Genomic DNA, 13,048 nt, shown 5'->3' with positions numbered 1-13,048 from the left:
TAATTTTGCTTGCCTTATATACCTCTTTATTTATATCCAAAGCATTACACTGCCAATCTTCTGAGAAACAGACAAAAGTTGAATATATCCCTCCTATAGGGGTGGCATGAGGTAGGGCATTTGAATATGAAACTAGGCTAAAATCTACATGTGGTACCAATCCCAAGTAAATGATAGGTCCTTATTCATAAAATAAGTTACAAGATTGTAAGCAATTGCAACGTGACCTCAATAATGTTGTGAGATGGACAGTAGGCAATGGTATGATGATAAACAGGGTTAAAAGTCAGGTTGTGAGTTTCACAAATAGGGAAAGTCCTCTGATGGGGTAAAAGTTCCTTTCGGGGATCATTCTAAGTACCTAGGTATTAATATAAGGAAAGATCTTCACAGGGGTAATCACATAAATGCGATTGTAAATAACGGTTGCAGAGCTCTGTACATGGTTATGAGGGTATTTAGGGGTTGTAGTAAGGATGTAAAGTCCTACCCGGTCCGCAGGAAGGATACCCAGTTGATGATGATGATGAGTAAGGATGTAAAGGAGAGGGCATATAAGTCCCTGGTAAGACCCCAAATACAGTATGATTCCAGTGTATGGGATCCTCACCAGGATTACTTGATTCAAGAACTGGAAAAAATCCAAAGAAAAGCAGCTCAATTTGTTCTGGGTGATTTCCGATAAAAGAGTTGCGTTACAAAAATGTTGCAAAGTTTGGGCTGGGAAGACTTGGGAGAAAGAAGACTTACTGCTCGACTAAGTGGTATGTTGATAAAGATGTTGATTCCCATAGGGAACCTGAAATATTTGTTCCAAATTATATTTGCAGATGAATCGGTTTTACACTGAAAATTGAAGGAGAATTCATTCACCTTTACTGCAAGACCATGGTATCTGCAATTGTTGCAGTTTTGTGCAGGCAATGTTTGGAATATTTAAAAAGCTTCAAAATTTCTCAATAACATGATTATTGCAGATATCATAGTTTTGAACTAGTACTGCAATATCTCAAACTTACTAGTAAACAGATTTGTGATAAACTATCATACTCACATGCCTTATTTCACATAAAATCTGTGCCTCTCTCTTAGCAACATGGGAATTCTTCACCATTTTCATTGCATAACGTTTCAGTGCTGCCTAATAAATGAAAGAGAGATGTTAGAGGGAAACATATTAAACAGAATAAATAACAAAATGTCAGCAAATTAAGACATAGAATTTGTTTAAGTTATTATTTTATGAAATACTTCCTCTCATGCAGAGGCTGCCTTGTGACAAAGTATACTTTTACATTTAGTTTTAGAAGATAAATAGATATACTGTACTTGATAAATGTTGAAGGTAACCTAATTGTAACAGTGATTTCTTAGAATTATCAGTGAGCCCCTTAAGGCTATGATGGCAATCTCCCGTAACGCTGTAAATGGCAGAGACATCTGTTTCCAGAAATTAGCGGCAAAAGCGGGAATCGTTCCCCTTGCTCCAATCATCAGACCTACTATGTCGATTTCCTCTATCTGGTATTTCTCCCTGTAGTAAGGAATTGTTGGTAAGTAAATATTCCTTTTCTCTAGGTTAACATCTGAGGGCTGTGACTTATGGCTTTCAAAGCGAATTGTGGGGTCGATGATGTAACCTCTCTTCTTATTCTTGAAAGCAATGATGTCAATCCTTCTGTGGCTTCTGTTGTCCGCTAAACCATGAACCTCTTCAAATACCTGGAAACCATGGTCTTTTAGCGTTGCCGCAATTAACGAGCGAATGTTATGATGACGCGTATTCCTTAAAAGTTCACCATGAGGACAAGATCCCAGAACATGTGCAAGAGTTTCAATCTCCTTGAGGCAGCGCGTACAAAGGGAATCATTCTGAGATCTTCCTGGTAATGATCTAACTGCTGAAATGTTTGCTGTCATCTTAATTGCTTCACGCCATTCTCAGTCAATGGTCTCCAATTAAGTAAGTGACATTAGAATTCTGGCTCTCAACTTTCTCAGCAACTAAGATTAATATATTAATTTGTAATATCAACTTCCCCCAAAACCTATCCCAAATATAGCAGTTGAGGCTTTCACGGCCAGCATTTTGAAGAGCGTCTGTATTTTCCGGGCTTGTATGCCATGTTCTAGGAGCACATGATAGTCCTGACATTTCATCGAAGACTGCGTTCATCATCTTCAAGCGTTCTGAATGACTTTGATGGCTAAAAATTGAGTGATATCAACACTCCACCTTGGCCAGGACAAGCAGAAAGATCATCAGTCACTGAACACTCTCTGCTAGCAGGCCACAACATACAGCAAAGCAACACCGAAGTACTGTCAACTACTGTGTCTTATCACAACCGGCTGCAAAAGGAAGCCATCAAAATCCTGAAGCACACCAAGAGCTTCAACCCTAAGGAGGAATCTGAATGGGTCAACAAAGCCTGGTTTCCAATCCTGAAAACCTTAAATCCTGGAGGAAACAGTGGCCACATCAGGCCAGAAAAAGAAATGGGTGATCAGTTGCCTGTCTCCGCCAAGGCAGGTAGATCATTGCCGGGTTCCACACTGCTTCAATAACTGGACAGAGAACAGCAAATCAGCATCCACAGCCTGACCACAGCAGACCAATAGGTGAGCAGCGCACCATAGCCTGAATTATCACTGGCCAAAGAACAACCAACCAGAGACCATACTACAGCCTGCACTATATATTGAGGTGGAATTCTGAACTTTGGAGCATGGGTTAGTGATCACAGGGCCCATAGCTGAGTAGGGTAGCGTTAGGTTAACTAGTCATGGAGGTTAACTAAACCACTCCATCTTAAAAATCACATGAAGGGAAATTTCATTTGTGAAGTACTTTGTCACCAAGGGTTGGCCATTCTGTACCTTCCCATCTCTTGTTTTGGCACCAGATCATATGGTGGAGTTCTAGTGTGTTGTTTCAATAACAAATGTAAGAGTAATTTGTTGCCATTAATGCTTTCATGGCCCGTACTTTTAGACATGATAGTGTGTAGGCTTTTGGGCTTATGCCGTGTCAAGAAAATAAGGTGAAATTCTTAACGTTTTGCAGAAAACTGTGCTCTGCATCCTTAAACAATTGTCTAAGAAGCCTTTCTCATGGACAGTCGAGATTTCTTCTGAGAACGCAGAGCACAGTTATTTATTTCTGATTTTATGTTTTTTTATTAATTTGTAAACTATCATCTTTCATCAATATAATAACACATTATCTGAAAGCTCTGTATTTTAAGGTTTCATTTTATATACAATTTTCTTGGTTTTTTGTTATAGGTTAAATTAAAATTAGGACTGCATGAGATTAGGAGTTAAGTGAGCCACATGCAGTGAGGTTAAGAAAACAGTGGCTCAGTTAACCACATGCTTGCAATTCAATTCATTTTCATATTTCCACTTTTATCTACAGAATTCAGCATTCCCAGAGCCAGATTATGGACTACAAACCATCGAGTTTTAACCGGTAGAACTACTGAAATCTGCTGTAGATCAGCATCTAACTGAGAAGATTCCTTCGAGGAAATTGCGAAAAGATACAGGTATTCCAGGAGCAACCATAAAGAGAATCGTTAAAAAAACTTTAACCCAAGGTATTGACAGTGTGAATTTTAAACCCTCAAATGAACATTTAATGTTTTTCACACTGGCTGAAGAAAAATTGCTGGTTGATTACATCGGAAAAGCATGCAATATTCATTATGGATTAATTTTACTTGTTTGAGCCATCTTCAGTGAAAAAAGGGGGTTAAAGTTATTTACATAACAGAAGCTAAAAATGCATTAAATACATAATGAAGGAACAAATGAAAAATGAAAGAGACATGACAGAAATAAAAAACAATACAATATACACATATTTTTATCATTGGATGGAGTAATAAACAACTTGTTTGAGACATCTTCAGTGAGAAAGTTAACATTTTTATGTAAATGAATCTAAAAAGTGTGTTAAACCTAAGAAGAAAAGAATGAAAACAAATGAGATAAGACAGAAATTAACAATAAGTTTTTATAATTTAAATGATATCACACTGCAAAATTTTTTAGACTAAGAGGTCCGCAACCTCACTATAAACACTTATTGTTCGTTTCCATCTTATCTCACTTGTTTTCATTCTTTTCTTCTTAGGTTTAACACATTTTTTAGATTCAATTATGTAAAAATGTTAACTTTTTTCACTGAAGATGTCTCAAACGAGTTATTTACTACTTCATCTTCGTCGCTGTAAGACCTATCTGTGTCGGTGCGACATAAAACAACTAGCAAAAAAAAAAAAAAAACTACTCCATCTAATGATAGAAATGTGTATATTGTATTGTCTTTTATTTCTGTCATGTCTCTTTTGTTTTTCATTTGTTCCTTCATTATATTTTAAACACATTTTTAGCTTCTATTATGTAAATAACTTGAACCTCCTTTTTTCACTGAAGATGGTCAAATGGGTCAAAACATGTCTGACTTTTATTGCTTCATCTAATGATGGAATTATGTTGTGTATTGAATAGGAGGACACATTAAATCGTCCTTTGCAAAATGAAAACCGTCAATACAGAATGATTCTAATATCTTGTAATGTGGAACATATGGCTGGATTGGAGTGGTTAAGACCCTTTATGAAGAGGAACGGACTTTCATTACGCACTCCTGAACAGACGAACATGGCTCGAGCCACCACTTTTACCAGGGCAAATGTAAAGGTATTATTTGATAATCTCATCTTTCTTAGAAGCACAAGATATTTAAAACCTGGATGAGACAGCAGCTACCACAGTACAAAAACCACCAAAAGTAATCGCCTAGATTGGTTCCAGAGCTGTCTGTCAGGCCACATCTGCTGACTAACTAATACACCTCCAACTAAACTAATGGCAACTCAAACGTAATTATACTTTAACCCTAAGGAAATCATTATTGAATAAACACGCCCTGCAGATTTCTGAACATTGGCCATACAATAATCCAGGTCGGTTTATAAAAAAACTTCTACCTTTATTTTTAGGGAAGCAAATCTTTAAGACTATAGATCAAGGTTGGAGTGAGGATTGAGGTGGTCAGATAATTTATAATCAATCTATGATGGTTGCAACTGTGAGTGCAACAGGAAAAGCTGTGCCACCATTTGTTATATTTCCCAGAGTTCATTTCAAGGATCACATGATGAACAATGCCCCAGCTGGCTCCAGTGGTTGTGCAGCTAATTCAGGGTGTATGAACAGTGAATTGTTTCTACCAGTCCTGCAGCACTTTGTTAAGCACAAGAGACCAACAAAGGGACATCAAAACTATTAATTTTGGATAACCACAAATCACACCAGCATTGTTGCAATCACCTACGCCAAAGATAATTGAGTGATGTTACTCACTCTTCCTCCCCATACTAGCCACAAATTACATCCTCTTGATGTGCGGGTGTTCTCTTCCTTCAAGAAATTCTACAACAACGTTTGCAATGACTTTATGGCAAGCAGTGGCAGATCTATCACAATTTATGATGTTGCTGCATTGGTGGGACAAGCATTTCCTCTTTAATTTACTGCAAAGAACATCTGCAGTGGCTTTAGAACTACTGGTATAGAGCCATTGAACAGAGATATATTTTGACCTGAAGATTTTCTCTCAAACGATGTCACCAATCAGACCATGCCCAATGTATCAGTACAATTTAAAGAATTACCATCAACTTCTACAGCAAATATAGAGCTAAAGGCTTCAACAAACCCACAAAATGAGTGTGGAAAATCAGTAACACCTAATCAAATAAGGCCTTTTCTAAAAACTGCAAAGGTGAAGACCAGACATGTACAGAAAGTCACCTCTATGATACTGACAGACCACCAGGGAAAAGCCATCTTGAAGAAGCAGCCGCATTAAGTGAAGAGAGGAAGAAGACAATACCAGTCAAGTTAGGAGTAGGGGATCCTAAGAAGAATAAAAGTAAAGAGCCAAACAGGAGATTATTTGATAAGAATGAGTGAAGGTCCATCAGAATCTGTCAACTGTGATGATGATTCATCTTTAGAAAGTTTTAGTTTTGAAGATGATGCGGTGGCTTCTCCTGAAAATTTCTTACTTGTGACGGTGTTTGGAAAACATTGTTCAACATTTTGACAGTACGTCTGTAAGGTTGAAGAGGTTATAAACGATGGAGTTGAAGTATTATTTTTTAAAGTATAATTTTTTAAAGGTTTAAGTGGAACAATGAAATTTATGCCAATTGATGAAACTTGTTTTGTGCCAGAGACTGATGTTGTTTTGCAGTTGCCCAAACCTGTTCATTCAAGTTCAGCATGTTATGCAAATATGGTGGCCTTTAATTATGACTTCAGTGACTTTTACAGTGTATTAAGTGCTATGTTTGTGCAGGCAGATCCTTTGCAGTATCAATTCAATCTGACAGTGACACAAAGGAACCATATATGTTAAAAATTTATTCACTTCCCAGGGAAAATATTTTAATCTGAAAGATATATTGACATGTATATGTATTCCTTCAATTGTGATGATAATTCTTTTTAATTTGTTAGTTGATTCATTTCTTCAGCTTTTTTTGTAAAGTTTCCAATTTACAGATTGCTCTGTATGAGTTTCCTTTATTTCTGCTTGCTAATTCCTTAAACGACCAAGTGGCTCAGTATGACACAGGTTCATTTTTTGCTTCCAGTCCTGATGTATGGTTTGAAGAGATGGCTTATGTTTTAAAATTATATTCACCATTCATCATTCTCTACAAAACTGCTTTATAAACTTGTCTAGCAAAAAACCCAGACAAAAAATTAAAACAAAAACTGGACCAGTTAACCTAACGCTACCCTACTGGCATTGCTTTCACTTACTTGTGCCAGGCTTCTCGCTTTCATCTATTCTATCCAACCTTCCTTGTCAACTCTTGTTCTTTTCTGACCCTGACGGTATTAGGTTGCGAGGCCTAGGGAGTCATTCATTTTCACGCCCTTCATGGCCCTTGTCTTCCTTTGACTGATGACTTCATTTTTTGAAGTGTCTGATCCCTTCCAGTTTTTCTCTCTGATTAGTGTTATATAGTGGATGGTTGCCTAGTTGTACTTCTTCTTAAAACAATCACCACCACCAATACCTGTCACCTCTCCGTTTCACTGTGAGCTTCGTAGCCACTGAAATCATTCAGAACCTTTGAAGATGCTGAAAGCAGTCTTTGGTAAAATATCAGGACCAACATACAAACCTGAAAAGTACTCTTCTATCCCAAATAATTGTTAAAGTCTTAAATTGAATCAATCCATTTTAGGTACAAATTTATATTAATTTATATCAATAAAATACACATTTAATTGAAAAACAATAAAAAGGATCCCTGTATTACATCAGCCAACAGTAGGCCTAATCTAAGTTAATGGCTAGTACTGAACCTTGTTTTTTTGTTGTTGTTTTTTTCCATCATTCTTTGAAACATAAATGTTTTTGTTGTCAACAATGTCTGTCTAGGTAGTCTTGGTACGTATAGCAAACTGCTACAAGGTTTAGTCTCTTTCGAGTCACAGTACAGTGCAAATATGTTTTTAAGTATCAGAGAGCACTGAAAGCCACATGAGATTATAGCTCAAGTAAAACAGCTATAATGAGAGACAAAGAGCTGTGTGCAAATTCAAGGAAGCAAAGAGCAGAGTTCACTGCTCTTCATTATTATAATGGACAAGGTTATAAATACAGTGAAAAGAAAGTATCAGACAACAAGTGCACTTGTATTTGCTGATGATTTTATGCTGTGGAGTGAGATAGAAGCAGAAGTTCAAGCTAAACTAGATCTTTGGCAAGAAGAATTTCAAATAACGCGAATGATCATCAGCCAGACTAAAACAGTTGGTTTGGCGATGAGTAAAAATCCTAAAGCAATCCACCTATGATTGCAAATCAGTGGTTAAGAGGAAGTTTGATGGAAACCAGTGTGGTTTCAGACCAGAGGGGGGCTGCCAGGATCAAGTTTTCAGTATGCACCAGGTAACTGAAAAGTGCTATAAGAGGAATAGATGTTTATGTTTCGTACATCTAGAGAAGGCATATGACAGAGTACTGAGGGAAAATATGTTAGGCACACTGTGAGACTATGGGATAAAGGGTAGATTATTAAAAGCAATTAAAAGCATTTATGTTGACAACTGCGCTGCAGTGAGAATTGATGGCAGAATGAGTTCTTGTTTCAAGGTACTGGTAATTCAGGGGCTAGACAAGGCTGTTCATATTTTACATGGATCATCTACTGAAAAGTATAAAGTGGCAGAGAGGGATTCAGTTACATTAGGTGGAAATGTAGCAAGCAGTTTGGCCTATGCCGGTGACTTAGTCTCAATGGCAGATTGTACTGAAAGTTTGCTGTCTAATATCCTTTCCAAGACTAAAATATTGTCAGTAGGTAAGAAACCTAAGGTAATTGAATGTCAAGTTTGGAATACAAAGCTGCAACTGGTAGATAATTTAATTATTTAGGATGTGTATTCTCCCAGGATATTAGTATTATAAGTGAGATTGAATCAAGGTGCATTAAAACTAATGCAGTGAGTTTAGAGTTGTGATCAACAGTATTGTGTGAGAAGGAAGTCAGCTCCCAGTCTATGTTTACATCGGTCTGTTTTCAGACCAATTTTGCTTTATGGGTATGGAGGCTGGGTGGACTCAGGATATCTTATTCAATAAGTTAGAAGGAACCAACATGAAAGTAGTGAGAATCATCACTGGTACAAACAGATGGTAACAATGGTAAGAGGGTAAGTCAGAATGAGGAGATAAAGGCTAAGTTAGGAATGAAATCAATTGATGCATAAACCGGCTTTAGTGGTGGGGTCACTGAAGGTGAATGCAGAAGTACAGGTTACCAAGGAGAATAATGGACTCGATTGTGGAAGGAAGAGAAGTAGAGGAAGACCATGACAATGATGGTTATACTCAGTTTCTAATGATTTAAAGATAGAACTAAACAAGGCCACAGAGTTAGTTATGAATAGAGGATTGTGGTGATCTTTAATAAATTCACAGATGTTTGCAGACTGAAGGCTGAAAGACATCACAGTCTATAACGATCTCTTTGCAAAACGTGATGTAAACTGACAGCAAACAGTAGAAAGTCAACTGTGGATGTACAGGATGAACTGGAAGTGGCTTTTAAACACCATCACCTGGTTTTCTGAAGCAGAGAATTGATGATGACGTAGATGATAGCTTTCTTACCTGAGCATAGTATTATTATTTAAATATCTCAATACAGCACATCTGGTGACCATACCTTATCAAGAACAAGGAACACCTTGCCAAAGTTGCCTTCTCCAAGCAGGTTTCCCATGACATATTTGTCTTTAATAGATTTTGGATGGTTCCCATTATCACTTACTGCTCTGTCCAGGAATACAAAAGCTGTAACACACAAAAAACATTTCTGAAAGTATCCTAAAGACATTTAGTGAGCAAGGCTTGCAATTTGGTGCATCTATAGAAGTGTCACAGCAAGAAACTGCTACAGTCCTCACAAACTGTGACCTAGTAGGTGCTTGGTTGGGGAGACGAAAGGACACAAAGAAAGCAGTAGCACTAGAGGGTCCTGTACATCACTATATGTTTCCCAAGCATGAGCATATGATATTTTATTACCACAGTTTCATTGATTTCATCAAGAAAAGAATGTTGTGCTGTTGTTCAGTTTAATATTTCATCAGCCTAGAGAATGGAATCACCACTGATATACTTTCCTAAGACCAAAGAGCAAGAGACAGCAGAATGTCATGTAACATATGTCCAACAAATATAACTTGAAATTATCTATAATAATTAATGAGAGCTCTAGATCAGGCATGTCAAACAGTGCTCGCAGTAAGACATCGCACGGCCTAGAAATGACCTTGCACACGTGCGGGCAGAATTTCTCCTCTCTAGTCGGGGGGGAGCGGAGTTGAACTGACAGTACGTTTGCTCACACCAGGGATGAATAAACCAAATCCCTTCGTGCCACGTGAAAGAAAAGGACGATGCAAGACAAGAGTGGCAAGAGGAAAAGTAATAGTAGATTTGACCAGGAATGCTCACACTATTTCCCAAGTCACAAACATGAAGGAGAAGCTCAGTGCTTAGTGTGTAAAAATCATTTCGTCTGCAAACAGTTTAATGTTAGGTGTCATTATGAGCTGTATTAGGCACATCAGTACAGGATAGGAGGTTTCAGGACCTTGATGTTATGAAAGGAAAGTTGCAGCTCTTTTCTGTACCATTTAGTGTTCAACCAGAAGACGTACCCCAGAATTTACAACTGGAACTTACAGAGTTGATATGTGACACGCGGCTGAAGCCAGAGTACAAAGAAAGGGAAATTACTGACTTTTACCGAACACTTGTTCCATTACGCTTCCCTAAACTTTGAAAGTTTAGGGAAGAAATCCTGTCAATCTTTAGAAGTAATTACAGATGTGAACAGTTCTTTTTCAAGATCAATATCAACAAATCTTGATTCCGATCTTGGCTAACAGACATACATGTCAATGCAGTAATGAAAATAGTGTCTGCCAGCACCATCAAGCCTAAATTGACCAATTTATTGCCAGGAAACGTCACCAGAGGTAAGGAAATCAGTGAACATAAACAAGTTACCTTTAGGCAACTTATAATTTTTTTTTCATAGGACGTAAAACCATGATGCCTAGGGTGTAGATAAATGCTCATTGGAATGCTTCCAAGATATTGCACCACTCTTTGTTTTGTCAAAGAAAATACTCTTAATTTTAATGTTACCAGAGATCCTTTCACAACCTGTACTTATAGGCTTTTTGGGCTTATACCATGTCAAGAAAATAAGGTGAAATTCTTTACGTTTCACAGAGAACTTTGCTCTGTGTCTTCAGAAGAAAATCTCAACTGTTTACAGGGAAGACTTCTCCGAGAAAGAAAGTTTGAATTTAGATGTTACTAATAGAAGTGTAAGTGGTACATTCATTCGTGATATTTTAAAAACTTTTATATTAAGTGGAACAACAATTTTACTGAATTAACTGACATTATTTTTGCATGAAACAAATTTTAAGGATAGAAGAAACCTTTAATTACATCATTGTCACTTTACATAGAACTGTTCCCACTTCATCACATTACATCTAGTGGCTTCTTCATCTGATGATGATTCAACATGTACTTTTTTAATTTACACTGACTGACAGAGCAAATGCAACACCAAGAAGGAGTGGTCAGAACTTTATGCCAATTGCAGGGTAGACTGACGTCACTGAGGTATGCTCATGATGTGAAATGCGCCGCTGTGCTGCGCACGTAGAGAACGATAAATGGGACACGGCGTTGGCGAATGGCCCACTTCGTACCGTGATTTCTCAGCCGACAGTCATTGTAGAACGTGTTGTCATGTGCCACAAGACACGTGTATAGCTAAGAATGCCAGGCCGCCGTCAACAGAGGCATTTCCAGCAGACAGCCGACTTTACGAGAGGTATGGTGATCGGGCTGAGAAAGGCAGGTTGGTCGCTTCGTCAAATCGCAGCCGATACCCATAGGTATGTGTCCACGGTGCAGCGCCTGTGGCGAAGATGGTTGGCGCAGGGACATGTGGCACGTGCGAGGGGTCCAGGCGCAGCCCGAGTGACGTCAGCACGCGAGGATCGGCGCATCCGCCGCCAAGCGGTGGCAGCCCCGCACGCCACGTCAACCGCCATTCTTCAGCATGTGCAAGACACCCTGGCTGTTCCAATATCGACCAGAACAATTTCCCGTCGATTGGTTGAAGGAGGCCTGCACTCCCGTCGACCGCTCAGAAGACTACCATTGACTCCACAGTATAGACGTGCACGCCTGGCATGGTGCCGGGCTAGAGCGACTTGGATGAGGGAATGGCGGAACGTCGTGTTCTCCGATGAGTCACGCTTCTGTTCTGTCAGTGATAGTCACCGCAGACGCGTGTGGCGTCGGCGTGGAGAAAGGTCAAATCTGGCCGTAACTGTGGAGCGCCCTACCGCTAGACAACGCGGCATCATGGTTTGGGGCGCTATTGCGTATGATTCCACGTCACCTCTAGTGCGTATTCAAGGCACGTTAAATGCCCACCGCTACGTGCAGCATGTGCTGCGGCCGGTGGCACTCCCGTACCTTCAGGGGCTGCCCAATGCTCTGTTTCAGCAGGATAATGCCCGCCCACACACTGCTCGCATCTCCCAACAGGCTCTACGAGGTGTACAGATGCTTCCGTGGCCAGCGTACTCTCCGGATCTCTCACCAATCGAACACGTGTGGGATCTCATTGGACGCCGTTTGCAAACTCTGCCCCAGCCTCGTACGGACGACCAACTGTGGCAAATGGTTGACAGAGAATGGAGAACCATCCCTCAGGACACCATCCGCACTCTTATTGACTCTGTACCTCGACGTGTTTCTGCGTGCATCGCCGCTCGCGGTGGTCCTACATCCTACTGAGTCGATGCCGTGCGCATTGTGTAACCTGCATATCGGTTTGAAATAAACATCAATTATCCGTCCGTGCCGTCTCTGTTTTTTCCCCAACTTTCATCCCTTTCGAACCACTCCTCCTTGGTGTTGCATTTGCTCTGTCAGTCAGTGTATAATTTATCATATGAGTGTGAATTTTATCCATGTTTTGTAATTATTAGTATATTAACTTTAAGTTAATTCTAGACAGCTGAAGATGGCCAAATGCTGCCGAAACATGTCCTGTGATTTTAATAAGATGCTTTTACAATTTTGAATTGTAAATAAACTTATAAGTATTGACTAGGTGGAACCAATACACTAATTTTTCAATTTATATAACATAATTGTCAATACGGATCCAAAATGAAATTTATTTCATGTAAAAATTATTGTCAGTTTTAAAATGCAGTTCAATATAAGTTACCAATTTGCCAGGATGTTCTCAGATTGTCTGCAACTAATTTCACACAACCACTAAACTGAGTATCTCTCCTATGACTCCAAGTTCTGATGACTTGCTTTTCGTATACTGACTGAAGACTGTGATTGAAGTTGCACCATCTTTTCAGATGTCTCAATGTTATTAATTTT

General features: G+C 39.0%; 1 protein-coding gene across 3 annotated transcripts in view; it reads right to left on the bottom strand.

The window, feature by feature from the left end:
* LOC136874295 (ovarian-specific serine/threonine-protein kinase Lok) overlaps nt 1-13,048 on the bottom strand; it is an 88,394-nt gene that overhangs the window by 42,113 nt on the left and 33,233 nt on the right. For all 3 annotated transcript variants that reach the window (XM_067147933.2, XM_067147934.2, XM_068227719.1), the window contains exons 3-4: nt 9,267-9,394; nt 1,055-1,141 (exon numbers count right to left, since the gene is read on the bottom strand). In XM_067147933.2, coding sequence (XP_067004034.2) covers nt 1,055-1,141; nt 9,267-9,394 — 215 coding nt within the window. The remainder of the gene's footprint in view (nt 1-1,054; nt 1,142-9,266; nt 9,395-13,048) is intronic.

This window comes from Anabrus simplex, chromosome 5 (assembly GCF_040414725.1).
Source record: "Anabrus simplex isolate iqAnaSimp1 chromosome 5, ASM4041472v1, whole genome shotgun sequence".
Taxonomy (NCBI): Eukaryota; Metazoa; Arthropoda; class Insecta; order Orthoptera; family Tettigoniidae; genus Anabrus; species Anabrus simplex.
This window is presented reverse-complemented; position numbering and strand designations above follow the sequence as displayed.